Below are 23,738 nucleotides of genomic sequence, written 5' to 3'. Positions count from 1 at the left end.
CGCCTGCTTTCTAGCAACAAATGGATCAACGCTAAACAAAAATATGCATAACGCGATGATTTATAACGAGTGATACACACCAATTGGTGAAATTACATTATCATCCATGAAAGAATATTGTATCCTAACTATTGTAATTAAAATCATCATGTATTATTGTGTTCTCATTTTTTGTACCAATGTGGTGCAAGTAAAAGTGGCATACTTTATGTGATGTCAAATATTTTAGTGTTATTAATGTAAATATGAACTTTTAATTACTAGCCAAATGCGTAAATTGAGTTTTGGGGCGGCGGGGGATCTGCGACGCGGCACTGCATCAGCGATGATGTTAGCTAAAGTATTCATTATGGTTCAACTGACTGTCCAATTGTTTTTCCTCATGGCTGCATTGTGACGTGAAATGAATAACTATAATTTAGGATTGTTTTTATTTAATTAAAAAAAAAATATATCAAACTTATGACTTCTAAGATTGACTAAAAATTGTAGAAGTTTATTTTGTACATGTTTAGCTTGTAAAGTGAATTTCTACTTCTGATATATCATATATAAAGTTGTCATTGTTCCGTTCCAAATAGTTTAACTAAATAGGGGGAGAATGATCAATTTCTCAGAAACAGCCGTCTCACAGCTGCTTTCACACAGCTGCAACAAATAACATGTCAACTTCCCCACAACAGCTTCCCGGGACAGCGCATTGTCATTGTTTCATTCCAAATAGTTTAACTAAATAGGGGCAGAATGATCAATTTCTCAAAAACAACTGTCTCACAGCAGTTTTCACACAGCTGCAACAAATAACCTGTCAGCTTCTCCACAGCAACTTCTTGGGACAGCGCAGCTACAGCTGAAAAGTCGAAAAATCACAGCTGCGCCAAAGTAAATATTTTAAATAAACTCTAGCTCTTCGATACACTTTTTTCACGCAATTATTCACTCGAAGTTTTCAATGAAGTGTGGTATGAACAAAAAAAACAATATGAATTTCAAACATTGGTCATGGGAGAGACTGCCACTTGTGGCATCGAATCCAGCACGTGTCTTAGCCCTAGAAAGCACGCATGTGGATTACCTTTGAATTAACCTATTTTTTTCAGGAAAATTTATTATAAAAATAAGTTTGATAAAAAATAGTTCATAATTCAAAATTAAGATTTGTATTTTATTATCATTAATAAATTAAATAATATTATGGATATTTCGATATATTTTATAGTATTTTATAAATTAAAAAGATAATTTCACGTTTTAATATTAATTTTAACGGTAAATATTACTACATTAAAGTGCAAATTTCATGCAAAACTCAAACTACATACAAAAAAAATTATTTAAAAACCTAATAAATAAATATATGCAAACTATTTAATAAATAATTTTGCACCTCCATGCTAACTCTAATTTTATATCATTTTTTATACTCTTTTGGTTTGCTCAAATATAAAAATAAAATAAAAATATATGTGATACAAATATATATTAGTAGTATAGAAAATTAAATTTTTTTTTTCAAATAGGGGCATTTACATACCACCCAATTCTTATATATATATATATATAGATATATGGCAGAAGGTATGTAAAATTTAAGTTTTTGATATGTAAATACCTAGGAATTAAGTGGTATGTATATAAATTTCCCAAAAGATGCAAGTGAAATTTAGTCCCACATTGGTTTTGCTATAAAAAAAATAATGTTTTTAAAATTAAAAAAAAATGTCATAATTTTAAAACAATTTTAGGAAATATTAAAATGTATTTAAAAAAAAATTTAGTTTAAGAATCTACTTCACTAAGTTTTAACATTTATATAAAATTAATTAGTTTCATTAGAGGGTTAAAGGAAAAAAAGTTAAATGAGCTGTTGATTAATAAAATAAATTATGGCTTTAATCATAATCCATTATGGACAATTAGGGTAAAATAATATAATTGAGGAAAGTCAAATAACTAAATTACATCCTTCTATTAATAATTTTAAAATTTTAGTGGACATAATTAAATTATATTATTTATCTTTTCTAAACTATAACGAATGTTGTGGTATTTTCATCCCTATGTTATCGTCGGCCCATCTTTTGCCCGTAAACCCACAATGATATGATGATCCTGAGCATATAACTGAGCTGAGTCGAGCTCGAGCCACCACCCTCAGCTTGAGCTTACTTATATGAGTTCGTGCCGGTTCTCCACTTAGCTTGTTTGTTATTAAAAAGATAAAGTAATATCAATTCAAGCTAATGCTATAATAAAATGAGTAATCAAGAGATAAACAACAATAAATCATTCAATCAAAAAATGTAAAATAACATTTTAAAAAAATTTATGTGTTGTACATGTAAATATGAAAGTTTAGATGTCAGATATGTAAATACATGAGAATTGTGAGGTAAACATATTAATCAGCTAATATTGAATAAATTATATTTTGATGCTGGACTCCTAAACAAACTAATATTTATATTGCCTCTTTCCTTCCCTTTTGAAGCGATTCAATAATTGCAAGGGCTAAAATGTATAATTTTGGATGGTATACCACACCTTTGTTCGCTTCCAGAGTGTACCAATCATTTTTTACCTGCAACTAATGCTTAAAGAACAATAATGTTTGACAAAATGTCAATGAAAACCTCATCATTGAGCAATAATGTTTCTGAAAATTGTTCATAGGCCTAGTTTTTTTTTTATATTTGATCAATTATAAATAGATCTTTAAAGTTATTTAGATGACTATCTTTAATTTTAATTAACAATGTGTATACAAGTTGGATGTATACTTCCTTTGAGAGAAGTGTAAATACGAAAAAAAATATTACATCGGGATCACTGGATGTCCAGATGATGGCGTGAATCACATGATGCTCATGCTGCTTGTACGACAGTGTGGTGTGATTCACGTCGTCGTCCCGACATCTAGATGAAGGCGTAATATATTTTTACTAATGTGAGCGCGTACTTCTGATTAAAAGTGTACAGGCAATCAGTTCAGATGATTTGGATGAAAATTGAATAGAAACATGGACAAGAGATGAGTAATATGTCTAAGTGAATATAAAACATGTATTTATATATTATAGGGCTTGAGGAAGAAGAGAATGCATACTAATCACTAATTTGGTATGAGCAGAAAGAAGGATGCATGAGCCCCAAAAAAAAAAAAAAGAATTATAGAAATATCTATATACATACCACATAGTTCTGATCTATTTACATATCTACCACAGTATAATATTTACATGTACACCAATTTGGTCACATAATCAGTGTATTAAAACGCCTATTTTTCAATATTTTTTTATGTGAGATTAAAAAGTAGTCCTGTGGATGTAAATAAAAAAGTTTAGGTGGTAGATATGTAAATACATGCGAATTGTGCAGTACGTAAATGCACCAAAATTACATCAACATAATTCCATATTTATCAGAAAACATCCCTATTCAACAAAAATAACCCCTACGCTAACCATGTATTTGCATGAAACCAAAAAAAAAAAAAAAAATAAAAAAATAACATTATCGGTTTTATGCATTGTAGGGAGCAAGAGTGCTCACACCTAAACTTTCATTTTTACACAGCACTGTTTTCCGATGGATGAAAATATGGATTTGACTATTAAAATGAGATAATTTGTATGAATACTATTTAGCTGTTCAACTCCTAACAGCCAAATGATCCAAGAACTGAAATGGGATTTGATGATTTAGACTGATGAATATGTCCATGAAGAAATTATATGATCTTTAGATCAGGAAAAAAAAAAAAACAACATATGGACTCCGATATATCAACGGCCACGCCGTTCGATTTATAGAAACTAGAGTAAGAAAATGGTACCCCAAAAAAATAAAAAAGGAAAACGCAAACAATGGTGTAACAGAATATGAACAGGCAATGAAAGAATCATCAACAGCGTAATCGTTTGTTTGTTTGTTCATCGAAGGTTGAACTTCAATGCGACGCACAGAAGGAGCGCCAGCATCCATGAACCTGAACATTGCAACCTGATAGAAATAAATAAATATTTAGATTGTGTAGAAGAATGAATAATTTTTTTCTAACGGAATGGTTTTCGAAGCCATCAGATTATTCTATTCATTGCAGATCTAATGACTAAGAGAAAATATAAAGGAGCATTTACATGCATGCCACCACTCAATTCTTATGTATTTACATACATATCTAACACCAAACCTTACTTTTTTACATTTATACCACCCAAATCATTCATATCACATTAAAAATACGCCTTCTCATGCATAAAAATTGAAGTTTTAGGTGTTAGATATAAGTATATACATAAGAAGAGCGTGGGGTACGCATGTAAATCTTATAAAAAAGGAAATCATAAAATACAACAGTAAGCTGTTAAAGATGTAAAAATTCAGATTCCTACTCTGATTATCGAAGTTAAATTCTTCTCTTGACGGGACTGCAAATAATGTCAAAAGCCTTGTTCCCCAGGCTGTCCTTCAGAATGGATATTTGTCCTTCTTTATAAAGTATATCTTCATCAAGCAATTCAATCTTTTTTTGTAGACATTTAAGCTCGCAATCCATAATCATGTTCTTCTCCCTCAGCTGCTTCATTTCCTCCCAGATGTGCTCTCTCTCCTCTGATAAATTCGTTACCAAGCTTCTCGTAGCAGCCAAGTCTTTCGCGCATGCTTGTAGATCTTGCTGCAGCAGCAGGAAATTTTCATCTTTTTTCGACATCTGTATTCATCACCAATATTTATAATCATCAATGGATCATTTTTGCTCCGTTCAATATGGTTATTTTTGTACATAAAAAAAAATCCCTCTCCTAAAATTATGCAGAATATGAGCAGATTTGAACATAGCAATGGCAGTTCAAGATTGTTCGAGTTATTGAAATGCTTTGTGATACCTTATTTAGAGATGCAACTCCATTATAACTTTTAGTAATATCAAATCCTTTATAAATAGTTTAAAACTGCAAATCACTGGGTATAAATATACATTAATCATAACTGAACTTTTATGTTTTAAGCGATGCGTAAAATTTTTCACCTGAATCTCCATATCCCTTTTCTTCTGTTTAAGGCAGGAGACTTCATCCATTAGCCTCTGGATATCAGAGCTAAGCAGATCACATTTCCTAACTGAAGATGCCAAATCTCTGTGTAATTGCTCAATTTCCAGTTCTCTGGAATAAATCTTCTCTCTTAATAGTTTAGTTAATATAGTTTCTGCCTTCAGTTCCACTTCCATGTCATTCTGAACAAATTATTTCAAATGTAAATATCTAACAACAGAAAACAAAAAAAAAAATGCACAATGAAAGCTATTACGTACAATATGATGTACATGTATTTAGCTGTTGGTAAAATGTTGAAATAATGTAGATTATCACCTATACTGCTCAAGAGAACTAGATTTGGATGAGAGAATCACTAGTCAGGTCAAAAATTTGAAAATTACATATCTGACCAAAATTAAATAAGGACAAGTGGTGAGACTACAAGCTAATGTAATATTAGCAGTGGAAAATTATGCACATCCAAAGATGTACGTGAAGGTACATCAATGAAAGGTTAATTTAAATTTAAGAAATGTAGTAACAGCAGAATTATAGGTATCATAACTATTGAGAAAACTGTCAAAATAGTGCCCCGACTCTTTGTAGGGGCCATTTTAGTCTCAGGTTTTATAAAATGTCAAATTAGTCCCTAGACATTTTAATATGGGCTGAAATAATCTCCATGAAATACTATTTTAGTCTCGATTTAAAGATTATGTTGATTAATTTGACACTTGTAGACTCTGCAACTAAAATGGCCCCATGTAAACAATCAGAAGATTATTTTCACACTATATAATCATTTCTTATATATTTAGACATCTTCAAAACCCAACTCTCAACAAGAGATTTGTTATGGCCTATCTTAACTTCACATATATTTAAAAAAAAAAAAAAAAAGAAAAGGACAACTAACCCATGCTGATCTGTGACCCTCCTGCTGCTTTGATGGCTCCATTTCTGTATTCTTACATATGCATTGCGATGTTTGGATGCTTTCTTTTTCCTCCAATGTCGTTGAAACTGTTTTTAAACTTCTTCTAAAACTTCCTATTGCTCTTGTTAAATCTTGATACTTAAAAGTCAGATCAACAGCACAAAATGAATCAGAATCACTGTTAGCATTTTCGCAATTCTCAGAGCGCTTACAAGCAATTAAATCTAACAACTGGCCACAAAAATGGCTACTATCATCAAGCAATGACAAGCTCTTCATCTTTAAGCATTCTAACCATGCATGAAGCTCTACATTAAGCCTCACCAATGAGAGATTATATCTACTTTCAGTTCCTTGTAAGCGATTCAAAAGACGAATATTCTCATTCTGCAGGGATTCTGTTTCAATTCTGCAAGACTCCAGCTCACTCCTGAGCTTCTGCTCCACACCCGTCAACCTTATTTTCTCAGTCTGTAGCTGAACAACGTCAGTATCTCCCTCTAAGAATAGCTTCTCAAGTTCGCTACTACAACTCTGTCTAAGTCCAGCAATTGTTTTATCTTGTTCGCTACACGATCTTTGTAATCTACCCACCAACTTCCGTAACTCCATGTTATCCCTTTCTACCTCCTTGAAGCTTTTTTTAAGTTGGTCCCGTTGTTCCTCTGCACCATTGCAGCGCTCCTGCAGCTCCAACAAGGCTTGATGAAGATTAAGGCTTTCTGCTTCTAGCTCATCTTGGCTTGCTCTGCTTTCATTCAACTGCCTCTCTATATTCATTACATTGTTTCTTGTCTCCAGTTCAGTATCTTGAAATGAAGAGATTATTCTTTGAAGTGATACGTTCTTCTCAGCAAGCTCTTTTACCCGCTCACGCAGCCTTTGCTCTTCAGACTGGAACTTGGATTGCTTTAATGACCATTCATTAGATCTTCTATCAAGCTCATTCTCCAAACTCAGCTGCAGTTCATTCTTTTCGTTCTCCAGCCTCCGAGTTCGTGTATTCAGCTCCAACTTAGATTGCTTCAAAAGTTCATTTGCAAAAGACCTCTCTGCCAGTCGACTCCTTAATTGTGAAAAGAGTTCGGCAGCCAAATGTTTCCTATTTTCTTTGAGCTTCATTATGTTCTCGAGTAATGCTGCTTTGTTTAAACTTTGGTAACCAAACCTCTCAGATTCAGGATCCTCTTCAGTAAACAAAGAGTAATTTTCCTCCACCTCCTTCAACTTTTTAAGCAAATCCTCATTGATGGCATTCTCTTGAAGCTTAGAGTTAATTAGCTCATCGTTCCAAGAGGTCTTAGACCCTCTGCTTGACAAACAAACCTTCCTGTGAAGGTCATAAAACCAATTACCATTGAACGTCCCATTGATTGGAATGAGATCCAAGGAGCATCCTTGAGACGTACTATCTGGATTCGCATCGGACGAGTTCTCATAAATGTCTTCAATGGGAGCATTTATTCGAGAGTCGCATTCCTGATGGCCAGAAAAGGATTTCCCAAGCAATGCACTTGTCCTCTCACTGTTGTTTTCTAAGTATTTCTGTTGGAATGCAGGCTTGAGATCATCACTTATCCATTCCCTGCTTGGGAGTTCATAATGCTTATCTCTGATCTCCCTAAATGAGTATGATCGATGATTGTCTATGCTATGATGAGGTGAGACTGGTGCTGTACACAAAGCTCTTGGTGGCCTTCCTAAAATAGAAATTTTACTATTTTCAACTAGGGCGCCATCTTCCCCAGTTTCAGACACACATTTTCTTGAATCATCTTTTCCTTTGGTAATCTTATGTTCTCCATCAATATAGAGGTCGAGAACTTTGTTTTGAGAAGAAATTCGAGATGAGCAAGTTGTTCAATATCTTAGAGGAATTGGAGAACTGCAAGCCGATGTAGGGTCTGAAGAATTTTGACGAACACCAAAGGAACTGGCAGAACTTCGTTTCTCAAAAGCATTCAACCAAAGATTCTCTCTTTCAACTGCTCCATATCTATCTGGAGTAAGTGATCCATCGCTGCTGCAACAATAAAGAATCCACTGTAAAATTCAACTCCCCAATTCTGCTTATTTAAAAAGAGAGTTTAAATCCCAAAACAATCCCCTGACCATTCTTGCGTAGACAATTTTGCCCCGAGTATCATATTTCTCCAATTTAACCCCTCAACTATATAAAATTAATCAAAAATGATCTCACATAAAAAATGTGATTCAAATTTTATCCAATTTTAGTCCTTTTTACTATAAAAAATTGTTCCTAATTTATAGCTCCTAAGAGGCATTTGTGATCAATTTCAGAGATAATATACAAATTGATTTATTTATTGATAAAGAAATTCCAAAGAAATCACCATATACAAACTTTAACAATGGATGAATTACGCGACAGAAAAAATAGTTCACCAATATACAAATACACCTACAAAAAATGAAAGTGTGTCAACAATACCTGCATGAAGAGCTGATGTCATATATATCTATCCATGGCTAACAGGTGGAAACAAAAAATGATAGGAAAAACTCTTAGTGCTTAAGGAAGAAAAGACAAACAATATAATATAGAAATTAGAGAATAATGGAGCTTACCGAAGAGGATATCGGCCGAAATGTTGATCATTATTGCAGCAGGAAATCATTCTGCTCTGATCAGTCGAAGAACTAAAACTTCCCTCCTTTAAATGGCTGCAAAGAGCTTCAGATGTGAGAGACAAGCTCCTTCGCAGATGTGGATTAGAAGATCTCTCATCCTTCAAATTTTGATTTAGAGGCTTGAGAACACAGCCTTCCGGAGTCTTAAAAACGTTACAGATACTCTCCTGTGTGGAAGTTTCATCTTTAATCCCCTCGGTCACTCCTGAACTGATCTTCTTCCTGCTCTTGTTCGGTTCTGAAGGAGCAAAGTTGTCATTTCCACCACTAGATGAAGATCTGAAAGAAAAGAACTTCCTCATCCTTGACTTCTTGTATGAACTATCAGGCCATCAAGATTTAGAGCTTCTAAGACTCGTTCATGAATTCAACCTTCAATAAAGCAGCCATCAACCTGATGATTTATAAAATGTTAACTTAAGACACTGAAGAGCACAATAAGTTATTACTAAAAAAGCCAAGATACCAAACGGCAAGCCGTTATACTAGAAAGATTAACAGCCATTGACGACAGTAACTCAAGGAAAAAAAAAAAAGATTATATATCTGAAGCATGATGGAAACCCATTGCTATCAACAACTTCAAGCAAGTTATGCATTGAAATTTTTTAATATCACTAGAAGATTCAAAAACATCCCACGTCACAGGCCAAGATGGAAAAGATCGGGAGTTGATTTTAAATCGACAGAAAATCATAATTTTTTTTTTTCCAAAACTAATGAAATGAATCTAAATTTAAATTTTGCTAGTGTTAGGATGCTCCACAAAAGTGATGCACCATAACTTAAACAGATTGTGGCAACAAACTGTTGAGATCTGTATCTTATTTTGTAAATAGGGAATATAGAAGAAGTCTAGGAGTTATTTGTAAAAAAAATTGTCAGCTTCTATAGAAGCATAACTCATGAATGAAGGAGATAAGATTTTTATTAAAGTTTTCATTTCCATATGGTATCAGAGCCTAACACTAACAGCTGCCTGTCATCCTCGAGATTGACCTGGTGATCGGTGCAAGCAGCAGCGACCGAGTGCGTACCTTCATTCTGCTTCGTCAAAGCGAAGCAGTCATATGTCTAAAAGCATGCTAAATTCCTTTTTATCTTTTGCGTCTACTAATGGATGCAATTGCACTTTAAACAACATGTAGTAGATGTGAATGAAATGACGAGGAAGCGGAGCGAAGCAGAGGTGAAACGCAGCAAAATGACCCCAACCCAAGTGGATTGGCGCCAACCTCTGGGCGCCAAGGCCCTGCACCCCAGGGTCTTGGCGCTATCCACTTGGCGCCTATGTGCCAATTTCAGCCGAACCAGATCGAGAGTCTGGTGCCTCGGCGCCAAAACTGTTTTGCAGTTTTTCAGCAGTTCCTTCGACAGTTATGCTACGAATATATTCGACATTTGGTGATGTTTAGAGCAATTTTAGGCAGCCTAAGAAGGGGAGAAGACCTCCGAACCCTAAGGGAAATCCTAGGGGAAGTCTATAGTTCATTTATAGTTTAGACTGTTTTTTATTTCAGAGTTTGGTAAGATTTTGGAGGGAAATTGTAGAGAGGTTCTTCAGCAAGGCACCAAGGACTTAAGAGATCTTCTTGAGAGAGATTTCCCGTGCTTGGAAAAGGAAAAAGATAAGTATTGTAGACTCCTCTGTATTGTAATTTTCTTTATAGATTGTCTTGTTTTAAAAAAGTGTTGTGACAATTTCTCCATGCTTTGTGAGTAGTTCTTTTTTACCTTTCTCCTTGTGATGAATAAGTAGCTAGTGTAGAATGGTGAAATGTTTTTAAAATTGGTTTTTACTCTTCAAAGTGATGATTTTCCTTCTGTTATTCATTTATTTATTATTCTGGTCAAATAGTTTGTTAAAATTTGTTGTGAACCCATAGAAACTCGAGAGAGCTGTGACATAAATAACTAGGAAAAATCACATTGAACTATAGGGTATGAAACAAAAGTAACCTATAGGGAGATGCAAATAGATAGAGAAATACTCTTCAATGCAATCGAATTGGGGTTTAAGGAATTAAAATCAATTGAGTCAAATTTCTTTATGCACTCGGGAGAGGGTAAAGAAGATAATTACTCCTATTTATCACTTACAACATTTTTAATTTATTACATTCACTATCTACACACCTCCATTGCAAAGGGGAGGGTAACCTTATCACTTGATTTCCTCCAAATTTTAATATAATTAATAGAATTGATAATTGAAGTAAACCATTAATATAACCATAAAACTATCAAGACTTTCAAGGTGAAAATTAGTTTAGTAGGCTAGAACTTTTCTTAATATTGTAACACTTCTTTTACTGTGGGATCAACAATCTAGACTCAAAAATCCAATTCACTTGAAACGATTATGTATACTTGCATGATACGAGGGATGCAAGAACAACTGACCTGAAAGCAAATTTGGCCGTCCAACACGAGCATCGCTACACACAAAACTAAGAGTGAGCACATGATTGCCGCACACCCCGATCAAGCAGCCACGACTGGGAAGGCAACAACGGGATCGCTACTCGTTGGGAAGGCAACAACGGAATCGCGACTTGCTGGGAAGGCAACGACGGGATCGTGGCTCGCTATAAAAACAAAGGCAATTGCGGCTCACTGAGAAGGCGACGAAGGGACCGCAAAGAAGCCGCGAATGGGAAGGCGGCAACGGGATCGCGACTCACTGGGAGGGCAACGACGGGATCGCGACTCTCTGTAAAGGCAACGACGCAATTGCGGCTCACTGGTAAGGCGACCAAGGGACAACGACTTGCCAGCGGGCTGCGGCTTGAGCTGTTCATTGTGACGGAACCGAGCGACGTGTGCAATCAGGGAAGAAGAACGAAGGAACTAGACTGGAAAATAGTGCCACATCAAAATGGCTAGCTACAGTTTTCTTCACTGATAGAACTGGACTGGAAAATAGACACTGGGTGTCTAATAATCCGTGCTTGGAGCGTCCCTCGGATCAACTTCTACATCTCATCTTTTTGAACCTGAAGATATAGGTATGGTTTGACACTGATAGAAAGAACTCTTTTTAACGTAATGGCATGCTCCTATTTCCTCGGTAGCGGGAGTCCGCTAGGCGGCAGAAAGATGTAAAAAAACTGATGCAGAAGCTGTTAAACATATTTTGGAAAATCCACTGACTTTGGCTTTGCAGCTCCACCAAATAGCCCCATCTTGCTCCACGTATCGTAATGACCATAGTTTTGAGTAAGATTATGATTCTGCAAAGACTAGGATCTCCTCTCAGCACCACCTTCCTCTCCTCCTCCTGAATCCCATATTCAAGAATTTCTAATTCACCTTTGTCTCCCCACTGTAGCCACTTCATTCCTAAAATCATATCAGTTCTTCCCAGTCCAAGGGAAAGAAATCATCTGTCACCTGTAGGTCATATAATGTCAACACTAATCCCTTACAAATTTCCGACTTTCTCCTCCTTTCATGTCCCTATCATGACCCCAAACCTTCTCCGTATAGGACTTTTTTTCATTAAATGTACATTGATTTTATGAAGAAGGCCTTAATCATGAGTAACATGGAATTCGGAGTGCTCTTCAATTAAGCACATGTCGACTCCATCATGTATAGAATTTGATCAAGCTTCTTTAAAAAAAGGAGCGGTGGCACATTTGAGCACATGTAATTTTATGATAAAGGGGGTCGGACTAGTTGAATGAAGGTTAATTTGACTGCACTCGATAATAAGTGTTTACCATAAAAATGTAATTAACTCGAATAAACAAAGCATCAGTTGTAAATATATGAAGAAGATGAGAATGAGAATGAGACTGTATCTGTGGTGCAAGTACTTTATGAAAAAAAGGAGTTGCAACCAATTGGATTATCTTTAACTCAACTCTAACAAAGTGCTATTTTGACGTGGAGTTCGAATGCTATTACAATTCATGTGAACCTTTAATTCTAAGATAAATTATTAGGGCATACTAAATTGAATCCAGCAAAATACATAACAATTATGTAACTTTTTAGGTACAACAATTATTAGGATTAGAGATGTAGTTGCTATAGCAGTGTAGCTAGCGTAGAAAAAAAGAGAACTCTTTGTAAATTCAAAAGTTGAGCCAAGGATAAGATAGAAAAGAGAGCTTAAATCATCATTGACTCACAAATTTCAAATGATGGTTTATAGGGTTATGATGGATGAAGCATGAATAAGAATTGAAAAAAAATATCTAAAAAATATCTATAACCTAATACAAGAAATAACTTTTTTGGTAAGAAAATTAAATAACAATTGTGAGATTAAAAAATAAGGTTGTATATAGAAGCAAGGCAAACAAAAAATAAGACAGCTAAGCATCAATTTATGATTTATAAAAAAAAAAGAACTGAATATTTACATCCAATACAATTACAAACTTTGGCAAAGCATGGAATGAGCATAGCTCATAAGCCACAAGAAAATCGGATTTCTATTTTCAAATCCAACAAGCTATTTCAAAACATTTTTAGCTATACCAAAGCAAGTATTTCCTTCTCAATGTAGCAGCATCTATTTCCCCTCCTACCCCCATTCCATCAGAACACCAGCCCAAGAAACTGACTTTGATCTCACAAGGAAAAGAAAGAAATAGCCCACTATCTCTCTCAAATGAAAATTTATTCCATCAACAAAACAACTTTGCCACATAATGAGTTACTGGAACTGCCAATCTATGTATAAGAACCTATTTATGCCATAATAGCAAAGAGAAACAACTGAATCTTAAAAATTAATCCCTAAATAAAAATCTAGATGAACCATTCCCTAGACAAACAGCAAAAGAAGATAAAGTAATAAAAGCCAAAAGATAGAAATATTCAAATGTCATAAACAATATAACTTAACAGTAATTCAAAAATAATAATAATAATAGGGATAAAAAGGTTAGTAAAAAATTTTTGAGTTGTTCAAGGCTATACAACCCATTATTTTAAGAAAATCAGCATATTTTAGAGAAGAGGCATGCTTGAGTTGAGTAGAACTACAACTAACCCAGAATCAAGTTCAAGAATTGCTCAAAACTAGTTAAGATAGAGTTATTTCGAGGAAAGCAGCACAAATTCAACACATCATATTATAGCTACTATAAGCTCCGTTAAGAAAAATATGTAAAGGGAAGTTGCCAACAATAAGTTTTTGTTACTTATCCGAGTAAAACAAATTAGATGACATACGGTCGTCTACTACAATAAGGAAAATGTAAAAGATGCTTAAGGACGAGATGTGCAAATCACAATGTGGTTGTTTTGTAGACAAAAGAGGATAGAGTAGAGGAAGGGGAGTTAAAAGAGCCCACTAAATCAATCCAATGGTCAGGGCATAAATCTAGTGGAATGGTCCTCTACTTGATGAGGGCAGATTCATTTCTATGCAGCGAATTTAATTTGTTAAAGATATCTCGATCTAGGGAGGAGAGTATTAGGATGGGAGAATCAGGGAGTTGTGAATTGGGAAGACGAATGTGCCTTGAGCCAGCCATAATATGATGAATAGTGATTGGGAAATGGTTTTTAGCTTTGAGCTTTCAAGCAATCAATTTTTAAAATAAACAAAAAATAAATAAGTTTTAACGTAATAAAGCCAGCTCAAGGATGAGTGTAATCGAGATATGGTTACCTCCAGCTTGGCTCGAGCTAATTTGGCCCTCTTACTATATACTCACGTTAAATTTTTAGAAGTTTATTTTGCAAAAGAGAAATGATATACTCCACAAAATTCCATATTTAAATTGAAGCCATTTAAGCACTTGATAAGGTGGACCAATAAAAATTATTCCAAGCAAATGTATATCATGCGCTCCCCAATTTAATTGATCCATATTAATGAAGTGCTATCTTCACTTTAAATGTGAATTTTCTGAGGAATCATAGCCTTACTCTGTATTAAAAATAGGCAAGCAAATGAAGAAATGGTTGAGAATGTCACATTTCGGGTGAGGTTGAATCCCAAATAAAACCTTTTTGTTAAAATATTTTTACATGGTAAAATCAAGAAATAACATTTTCCATATCAATAAGCCTAATTTTGAAATATTACATAGTTTGAAAGCTATTTTAAGGATTATGTGGTTTATGTTGGAACCTCAATGAACACCATAGACTATGGGGGTAGGAAAGGTGTTCTTATAAATCATATTTTTCACTCAATTGTAAGTTTTACAGTTTTTTTAATCACAATGTATGAAAATAAGTATTATTGTCTTCACCTAGAACTTTGAATTAGAATAGATCCAGAATAACATCTCATCGAACTAGTTATTATCAAGTGCTTGTAAATGTCCTTACAAGCATAATTAAGTTCAATAATCATATAAACACCCTTCTCAACAATGCAAGAGTTACTTCCTGTTGGGATAAATCAACATGATTAGGATAGCATACATATCAAACATTCAGAAAAAGCTGCATGGGAAATCCATTGACCAAATTTGACCTAAACGTGAAATCAGGAAATGTTAAGTCAATTTTGAGCTTCGATTTGAAACATTAAATTCTGGCCCAATTAAAGAATAGGTAAATTTATTAGTTCAATAAAATAAAATTCATTTTCTTAGTCTTACATTCAGTTCAAATTAAAAAAAGTTGAATTTTGGAATTAGATTAAAGCATCTTAACCTGCCGGGTAAAGAACAGGCTGATCAATTGGTTTGGGTTAGACTAAAGAACTCTACAAAATTCTAAGAAATACAAATCAAACCAAAGTTAGTGTTCAATGAAAACCAAAAAAAATTGTAGAAAAAAATACATTTTTTTGTTTCTTATTAATTATAAATCATAACTTTTGAATGATAGGGCTTTATATTTGAACAGTTATGCCAAATTCGATAAAAGAAATGGATGTAAGCAGAGAATTAAGATTCTATAAATTATAAAGAGCCAGTCGAATAACAAATTACAGATGTTTGATCATCAAACTTCCCAATCATAAGGATTTGCCTTTATAAGGAACTATACCCAAATAAAATAAGCACTATCTTACCCAATTTAAACAGAATCTAGAAACATGACTTAAAATTTGAAATCCTTATTTTTATAATCTACATCATTATAAAATAATTTTTTTATCTTTCAAAATGATATAATATTTTCAATGTCTTATTTAATAACAAAAATATTTTTCTTAAATTTTCTTTTCTGATTTTCCCAAAGAGACATAGATTCACTTCATATAAAAAATTGTACAACTCTTGGGGCAAATACAATGTTTAACCTAGACCGTTTGATCTTAAATCGATGACCTAAATTAAAATTACATGGCAAAAAGCTTCAAACGCCTTCAAGGGTTGATCATAACAGCTAATATTTATTCCATCCTAAACTGGTAAAAATCACAAGTCCAAATAGGTCATTTTAATGTAGTTCTAATGATAATGTGGTCACCTGGTTTGCGGGTCTAAAAAATATGTGGGTATGTTTGCCTAATAGATAATCACCATATAATAGATCTTTAGAAGGTGTTCGGTAGCATCCTATTAATTGAATCTAGCCATGGAATTAACTTAAATTCAAGTAAACATCAAGTAAAAATTAAATCCAACGCTCCGTTAAATCTAACTTTCTCACATTCTATTTTTTCCTTCTCACATTCTGTCACTTATACGGCATAAATTCAAATTTAGTAAATCAGATTGCGAGGCAGATTTATTCCACCGTCATCCACGAGCAGAGTCGTCACAATGTGGATTTGATAAATTCTATTTAACGAATAACAAACTTGTAGCCAAACACCGCCTTAGAGTTGTTTTAGCTTAGAAAACTCTACTACTAGCTCATGTTAAGCTGCCTTTGATGAAATATCCACGATAGTGTGACAAAAACAATTATAACGTGCCCATATTTGACTTTTTGATCTTCCACCATGAATTACAAGTTCATAATGCCAACTAATTTCTTTCCAGTAAAATAGCTTCTTCTCTTTTTCAATCTCCATAAAATAATTTGCTAAATGTCGATGTTATACACATTGGCACACCACCAAACACATGAGTAGGGCTGTGAAATTGTCTTGAAGATCGTGAATCGCTCGAAGATCGGATCAAATTTTAGCTCGGATTGAAATTAGATCGAACCATTCGAGCTAAGCTACAAGTCAAATTAAAAGATCTAATTTATTTCGATCCGATTTCGATCTATCCTTGACTCGGATTGGGATTGACATAAATTCTTATGTATTTACATATATAACAGCTAAATTTTAGTTTTACATACATAATGAATTGCCGACTCAGTTGGTTAGGTCCTCTATGCTTGAGCGGAGTGGCAGAGATTCAAATGCTCTCTTTTCACAGAAAAAAATACATTTTTTTTTTTTTTGTGGGCTGGCCAGTCAGACCAAGGCGGGTTTGAGCCAGATCTGGCTCATGAGACAAAAATAGCATTCGAGCCGTCTCGTTTTCAACTTGAGCCGGCTCGAAAATCGGATGGAAATTTACTGGATCGATCCACCCGATTTTGATCCGTTCAAAAATAATTTTATTCGATTTCGAGCCTGGCCCTTCATCGGCTCGAAATGGGATCGTTCACACCCCTACACGTGAGATGGGTGCAAAATTCTCGAGCATAAACCAAATTCACATTATGTATTTTCGGACTAACTCACGTTGCTTTTTCTCCTAGTTACCAAGAAATTATTTGTCCGCCTTTCTCAAAAAAGAGGAAAAAAATTGAGATGATGAAAACATGATTGCATATAATATCAAACCAATCAAGTGATAAACAATACATAAAACCAAGTCAATCACAATCGAGAATTATAACACTCCAATGGAATTGATTCGCACAAACCCAATCAAAAGAAGGAAGAAGCAGGTCGCAATCGCAATCAAGAGGTCAACGGATCACTTCAGACATGCAGAAAACAAACAAAAGAAAAAGCAGAATCATCAAGTTAAACATGGGCATAAAGAAACTGAAGAGGAGTGAGGCTCGAAGAGGACCAAAAGCCAACTCACATGGTCAGAGCGTCGAAAGAAACGGCATAAAGGGCGGCATCCTTCTCGAAAGACGCCATAGGAGACGACGACGAGGGGCTGAGGTGATAGATCAAAACCCTAATTCTGCTTCGGAGAAGAGCCGTCTCACCGGCGGGTTGGCCCCTGCAGCCAATCTACTCGCAAGTTATCTTATTTTTTTTCTTCTTATTCTTTTTCAAATGCTTAGTATCACCGTTTAAATTCAAAACTTGCGAGCCATTTTCCTTTATGGGAGTGTTTACATTCCTAACCTACAATTCTTATGTATTTCCATATCTGACCTTTAAATTTTTATACTTATCTTCATATTATTCAACAATTTAATACTAATCAAGAATTGATCTATTATTTACTTTTAAAAATTAAAATATATCTTTTGTTTATAACATTAAGATGCTATTAATATAAATATCAAATTTTAGATATTAGATATAAAAATACATAAAAATGTTGTTATTTATGGAAATGTCGCAATAAAATAAAAAATGGGAGGTTTATATGCATAATACTTTGATTTTAAACAAAAATAAATTTAGCAATATATCATTAAACTCCTATTCCCATCAAAACGATGTGCGTATCAATGAGAGGGAGGAGAAGAAATGCGAAGATATATAACAATATCAATATTCATCGTTTTTAAGCGAGTAAACAATGCCTTGTATATGTAAAAAATAAATTTTTGATGTTGAATATGTAAATTTGCATATTATGTGTGCTATGGATGTAAATGCCCCCTTAACAAAAAGCCTATTAATGAAATAAATATTATGTTTGGAATTTGGGTTTTTATATAAGCATTTAGGGTCTATTTGAGGCAGCTGCAGCTTATTGAATAATTTGTTGATAAGCTGATTAAAAATAATCTGATAAATTATGTGCGGTGACTATTACAAATTTTTAATTTTTGAGAAAAGCCAGATCGCAATCAGAAAGTTGTCACCGCAGTTAAGTAGGTGCGGTGTGAAAACATTGTTTTTAGTGTTTTGAAAACGCATAAGCTGTCAAAACGCAGTTTACCCAAACAGGTCTGAAAACGCCACTGCACCAAATAAGCTGCCACAAACAAGCCCTTAGTAAGAAAAAAGAAAACTAAGGTTCCATCAAAAAAAATAAATAATAAAGAAGTAAGCAAATAAAGCATACTTAGAAATCGTATTACATTTTTAGAAATAAAATGGTAGTACCCTAAAATTATGAGCATGTTATTTCAAGATCAAATATTTATGATAATCTTGAGAGGTTTGTTGTCTTAGGGTCCGTTTGGGGCAGCTTATAAGTGCGGGCGGCGTTTTGAAAACGTCGCCGTATTGTTTGGTTCACGCGTTTCACCAACTTATCCGAAACTGCGTTTGGGTTTTTACACTAAACGCAGGCTGCGGGTCGACGCCTGCGGTCGGCCCGCAGGCCGCATTTCAGGATAAGCAGCTTATCCTGAAACGCACAAGCTGCCCCAAACGGACCTTTAGTATTATATAGATATCTCAAAATGATAAGTAGAACATTCGTGGACAATACATATCTTAAATATCAAGAATGCAAGAAAAATTGAGTTTTAACATTGTTGAGATGTTCCCCCATTGGTTTAAATCATTACTTGTAAATATCTAATATTTCTCGTAATTGATGAAGCAATATTTTAACAAAAAGATTTCTATAATATTCAGGTTAATGATGAGCATCAAATGACTAGAAAATCACGTCAAGGTGACAACAAAAACCAAATCAGTGATACAACAACACTATGTTGATGTCAACAAAAACCAAATTAGTGATACAATAAAAGAAGAGATGAAGGTCTCACATAATGATGGGTTATACAAGGTATAACAAAACATGAGAACCTCAAATTTTTAAAATGAAATAAGAAATAATAATAAGGACGATGAGGATAATGGTGGTCATCTCAATTTAAATGACTCATTATTATGCACTCTGCTTATTTTAAAAAGATGATCAATAAAGTTGGCATGACTTGACTTTCGAAAGATCTATTCTATATCATTCAAGATGTTTAAGCTTTTATGTGTGACCTCATATGAAGTTATTTAACTAGAAGTAGGGGTGTCAACGAGCCAAACACGAGCGAGCCCAGGCTCTGCTTAGGGCGAAGAAAAATAGGAGTCGACACAAATCCAGAAGAACACACAGAGATTTACGAGGTTCAGTAAAGCTGCCTACATCCTCGAAAGCAGAGCAACGACTTTCTTTTCAATATTCAGAAAATGATACATAATACAAGATTCAGAATCTCAGAGGCTCGCCTAGGGTTACAAACAGGACATATAATACAATATGTAATTACTTAAATTACTCTGTACCAAACTGCTGGGTGTTGCCCCCGCACCCCCAACCCACATAATGAAACTCGTCCGATTATACAGATCCTTCCGCTCGTGGGCTCCGCACCGCTCCAGCATCTGTCTCATTTATGGTATATGAGTCATACCTAACAGACTCGTTCATATTTAAAGCTCAAAAAGTGTGTTCGTGTTCGACTCGTTTGCTTAGCGAGCTGAACACGAGCCGTTCACGAATAAAGAGTCGTTTTGACAACCCTAATCATGTAGTCATACAATGTTAAGGATTGAGACAAGATTTAAAACATCATTTGAATCTAATCTAATAATTTTTATCTTATTTTCTTAATTAATACTTTTAATTGATTATAAATCATTGTAGCCTTGCAATCAAGTAGTTTTTTTAAAAATACTACTCATCAAATATATATATATATATATATATATATATGAAATTCAACCCTATATATGATTTTCCTCTCTGTGTGTGTGTGTGTGTGTGTGTGTGTGTGTGTCTGTGTGGTAGCTACTGAGTACTAGGTAGTAAGGCAAGGAAAAATGATACATGTGGATATCAATAGACCAATCAAATTGAGTTTTCAATATTTTTTTACTAATAAAAACCCTAAAATAGCCTAATGATTTAGGAACATGTTCGAAAATTGCTCAACAAATAGAAATCATCAACAATAAATCCTCAAACTCCATCTTTCATTGACAACCATCAATTCTAACGGCAATGACCAACATGATCCGAGATGTGACTTAATTTTTTAAAACTGGTTAAAATTTAACTTCACTTTGCATAAATATCTTTACCGTGAAGTGCTTAGAGTCATCAACCGCAGCTAAAGGGCACCTTTTTTTTTCTAAAGAAGTTATTTTGAAGCAACCTTTAGCAAAGTCCTAATTTTCATATTGCACGTGAGAAAAATTCGATCAAGTTGACCAAATTACCTACTTAGAGTTTTGTACCTTGATTCAATTGCCTCATTATTTAATGTTGATGATTTTATAAAATGTTATTTCTTTCACTATTTTTTTTTATAAGCACTAATTATGCGGTTCTTTCATCTCTCGTTCCAAAACATCACCTATTCTGTCAAATTCAATAAACAATTAATCACCCAGTTCGAAAACATCACCTACACTGTATTTAGCCTGTTATGCCTTGTTAACTATATAGACTGATAATGAGTTATAAGGGAATATGTATAAATCATTTAACAAAAAATGACCTAAATATTATCTTATCGTATAAATATTTTTTAAGAGATGCTATTTATTAGAAATTAAGAAATATTAATGGCTATGTTTTCTATGGTATTCTTACATATCCTCATAAAACAGAAGATTAACATAATACCACCTAGGCCCTATGTTTTTTTATACATAAAACTAGAAAAATAAAATAAATGTTAGATATGTAAATATGTAAGAATCGGGTGGTATGCATGTAAATGCCCCTTATAAAAATGAATGTATTGTATCACTTAACAGAATTATGGGTGGGGCATAGATTTCTATAGATGTGTAAGTGAGTCGAGCCGATCATGGGTGGGCTTGAGTTCGACTTGATAAGTGGCTCGTGAACTGAACTTGATGAGATAACAAGCCAAGTTCAAAAGAACTCCGACTCAACTTGTTAGAATAATAATAATAATAATAATAATAATAATAATAAATATACTTAAAATTAATATTCAAGAATTTTTTCTTTAAAATTTTCCAAAAGTTTTAAAAATATATAATATTCATTATGTAATTGCATTTATTTCTTATTAATTATCTCCTAAATATTTGTTTTAATGATTATTTCATTATAATATCAACTTAAATTAATATTTTTTTCTCTTTAATACTAATCAGGCTCGACTCGTAAAGTTTAGCTAGAGCTCGACTCGACTCGACTCGTTTACCCCCATTAGGGCCATATGTAATTGCAATTGTAATTAACCCAGTAGATTAGCTAATAAATAGAAAAAAAAATATTTTTTTTTAATCTAAACAATGCCCTTTACTGCTACTGATAATTACAATAGCGTATCGTGGCCTTGGGTATTCTAGAAGGGCTTTGATTGTGCGGTAAGGGCTATTTTTGTAAAAGCAAAGCTAATTTGAGACCCGGTTATTGTTGCCCGAGTGACGGGTTAATGCCGGTCAAAATCTGACCGTTGCAGATTCGCTTCTTTTAAAATCGTAAGCGTTACACAATGAAGTGGTAAAGGGAAATAATAAATATTTTTACTTTTTTTATGCATCTTTAAATTGACCAATATTATGTTGAATATAATTGATTATGTAGATTAAATAATCACTATATCTGACCCAACTTACTTTATAATCTCCTAATTATACACATCTATAAGGGCCGTTGATGTTATTAATGTGTGCTAGAAGATCGGCGGCATAAAGTAATAAATTAGTGTTTCAGCATAGTACATTATCTAACATACATACATCTATAGTGAAATGACACTGTGATTTTTGCGTGAAAAGTTCTAAAAAGATAAATAATCACGAGGTCTAGTCTAGTAAAATTGATACACTAAGGAATTATAAGTACTTAAGACAGTTGGATTATATAATATGGAATGCAATGTTGATGTAGAACGGTACTTCAACAATAAAGTTGTAATAGGTCATGAAGGCCGTAGATAATTGCCAAGAAGATGGTAGTCCACCTTGAATATTATAAATATTGGTTGTGACATAGGGTCTGTTTGGGGCAGCTGCAGCTTATCCAGCTTCTGCTGATAAACAGCTTATCCTGATAATCTGCTGATGACCAGCTGATCCGGATAAGTTGTCTGGCTGTTTGGTTAACGCGTCTGGAAAACAGCTGATTGTGAAAAATTGACCCTTTTTCCCCTGGTCTGAATAAACAGTTCAGCTGTTTGGTTTGTGCGTTTTGTAAACAACTTATTTGTAAATTTTTTGAGTTGAATGAATAATCTGTGTAGCAGAATGTTATTTTCTCAGATGTCTAGAAATGAAATTGCAAAAAAGTTTAATAATATTTATATAACTCAAAAAAGCTGTGATTACATCAACAAAACATAGTGATATAAAGGAAAGTTCAATACACATTTATGGAACTCTAATATGGATTATAGAAAGACACCAAAAAAAAGAAGAAATAACATGTTAAAATTACAAGGAAAAATATGACAATATTGAGTTTAACATGTAAAGTCACATCATGACGAATGTTGCCCGTTTCTGTTCCCTCTAACCCCCGAGCAAGCGTGTCTTGATGGGGTGCGGTATACACGGAAGAACTCGAACCATATGCGGTGGTCTCCTGTTGTGGTACTCTCGAACTCCTAGTATCTGTGTCCAATTGGGATATCGTAGAAACAGTTGTATTGTTCGTCCACCTGAAGAATTTACAGTCTTCAGGTCCTTGTCCCCACCGCGGACACCTGTAAAATTGCCTCCCGTAGCTATGTGTCTGGCGTGACGTTAACAACAACGACGGTAGTCCGCAACGACACATCACTATCTCGGACTTCCCGTAATGTCTGTAACTCATTCTTCTGCATTTTAAAAAATAGGGTCGATCAGTCCAAAAAATAAGGAAATATAAAAAGTAAACTTACCCAAGTGTAGATCCAGCGATTGGCCTCCTCCATAAAGTTATGCAGTATAGATTAGACCATCAGCAATGGCCTCCTCCATTTCTCTCCTCTCTCTCCCCTTCCTCCCTCTTCCCAATTTCCGTAAAGTTATGCAGTATAGATTATGTATGAAACAGCATAACCATTACATAAGCAAGAGTCTATCATTAACCATCAGCAAACAGCATTCCATCATA

The 23,738-nt window shown here is 34.1% G+C and overlaps 2 protein-coding genes across 2 annotated transcripts in view; both read right to left on the bottom strand.

Moving 5' to 3' along the window:
• Positions 1–3,624: 3,624 nt before the first annotated feature.
• On the bottom strand, positions 3,625–17,810 carry LOC110026464 (myosin-11). Its single transcript, XM_020727408.1, is given in 7 exon segments — positions 3,625–4,005; positions 4,398–4,717; positions 5,036–5,244; positions 5,967–8,005; positions 8,572–9,028; positions 11,038–12,027; positions 17,601–17,810. Coding segments are annotated over 4 exon segments (2,919 nt in total). The 5' UTR covers positions 8,937–9,028; positions 11,038–12,027; positions 17,601–17,810; the 3' UTR covers positions 3,625–4,005; positions 4,398–4,411.
• Positions 11,675–23,738, bottom strand: part of LOC110026401 — a 15,873-nt gene continuing 3,809 nt past the window's right edge. Inside the window, exon 3 of the mRNA XM_020727320.1 lies at positions 11,675–11,976. Within this exon, the coding sequence (XP_020582979.1) occupies positions 11,675–11,976 (302 nt within the window). The remainder of the gene's footprint in view (positions 11,977–23,738) is intronic.

The sequence above is a fragment of the Phalaenopsis equestris genome, unplaced genomic scaffold (assembly GCF_001263595.1).
Source record: "Phalaenopsis equestris unplaced genomic scaffold, ASM126359v1 Scaffold000372, whole genome shotgun sequence".
NCBI classification, from domain to species: domain Eukaryota; kingdom Viridiplantae; phylum Streptophyta; class Magnoliopsida; order Asparagales; family Orchidaceae; genus Phalaenopsis; species Phalaenopsis equestris.
The sequence above is the reverse complement of the archived record's forward strand: the minus strand, read 5'-3'. Positions and strand labels throughout refer to the sequence as shown.